General features: G+C 66.8%; 1 protein-coding gene across 2 annotated transcripts in view; it reads right to left on the reverse strand.

Moving 5' to 3' along the window:
- The window catches only part of Gps1 (G protein pathway suppressor 1), an 18349-nt gene extending 17081 nt beyond the window's left edge, over positions 1 to 1268 (reverse strand). For both annotated transcript variants that reach the window (XM_013033152.1, XM_013033151.1), the window contains exons 1-3: positions 1162 to 1268; positions 631 to 812; positions 41 to 205 (exon numbers count right to left, since the gene is read on the reverse strand). In XM_013033152.1, the coding sequence (XP_012888606.1) occupies positions 41 to 205; positions 631 to 812; positions 1162 to 1239 (425 nt within the window). In that variant the 5' untranslated portion in view covers positions 1240 to 1268. The remainder of the gene's footprint in view (positions 1 to 40; positions 206 to 630; positions 813 to 1161) is intronic.
- Positions 1269 to 1274: the final 6 nt, after the last annotated feature.

Genomic DNA, 1274 nt, shown 5'->3' on the forward strand with positions numbered 1-1274 from the left:
CCCCCCCCCCCCCCGCCTCCTGGCCCCGGGGGAGCCGCACCTGATGCTCTCCTTGATGGAGTTTCCCTTGTAGTTCTTCAGGTCTGTGTCCAACTTCTCCAGCTTCAGCAGGGCCTTCTTCCGGGTGGCCTCCACCCAGGCCGTGTCCAGCGGCGGAGGCTCCACGCCGCTCTCAGGGATGGCATCCGGGGCATTCTGAAGCTCCCTGTGGGCGAGCCTGGCTGTCAGCAAAGGCGGGAGTGGCAGGCAGAGGGAGACACCCCCGGCCAAAGGGCCCGGAGGCTGTGGTGGTGGCAGTGCGGCACTCGGCCTCCAGGGGAGGCTGGCCTGGGCAGGGGAGCGGGCCGGCCGTTGCTTCCCCCTTGTGAGGCGGCCTGCAGGGGCCCCGGAGCTCCGGCCGCTAGCTGGGGGGCTGGTCCTGGGCTTGAGTGCCTCCCTGAGCTGCTTGCTCAAGGAAAGCACTACAACTGGAACTACAGCACCACTTTTGGCTTTTCTTGGTAGTTTGTTGGACATAAGAGTCTCAGGGACTTTGCTGCCTGGGCTGGCTTTGAACCGTGGTTCTCAGCCTCCTGAGCAGCTGGGATGACGGGCGTGGCCGCCAGCGCAGACCCCTCCAGCTCTCCTCACCTGGTGGCTTCAGACAGCTTCCGATGGACCTCCTCGTACATGTCCACGTTGAAGGTCCTCTGCACGAAGGAGAGGGCCATCTTGAGGGCCTCTACCCGCAGTGCAGGACAGTGCTCAGCGATGAACTGCAGGCGCTCGACGCGCATCAGCCCGCTGTAGCTGGCTGCGTACTGCTCCAGGTCCTGGCGCAAGGCGGGGGGGGGGGGGGGGGGGTCAGCCAGGGTGCGCAGGAGCCCTGCACCTAAGCCGGCCAGGGACCCCGGGGCCTGTCCAGGCTGGAATACCAATCTTCATCTATCTCCGAGACCCTGGGCACAGCCCCCGGGGTGCAGTGCAGGGGGCAGACTGCAGGGGTGGGGTGGGGAGCCGTGGCCTGCTCTACCCGCACGGGAGGGTTAACAGCAAAGAGGTGTGGGGCTCCCACTGGGCCTAGGACCTGGAGCTGGGCCTGAAGTCGCAAGCAAGGCTGAGGCTGGCCGCGGGAGGCTGGGGCCCGGTCCCCAGGCCTAGACCCCCCACCGGGCCGCGTACCAGGGTGGGGTTCTCCACCACGTAGTTGACATCGGGTGCATTCTGGGGGTCTTCCTGCGGGTCCACGTCGATCTGCATGGGCTCCACAGCGCCCTGCAACACAGCCGCCTGAG

This window comes from Dipodomys ordii, unplaced genomic scaffold (assembly GCF_000151885.1).
Source record: "Dipodomys ordii isolate 6190 unplaced genomic scaffold, Dord_2.0 Scaffold163, whole genome shotgun sequence".
Lineage (NCBI taxonomy): Eukaryota > Metazoa > Chordata > Mammalia > Rodentia > Heteromyidae > Dipodomys > Dipodomys ordii.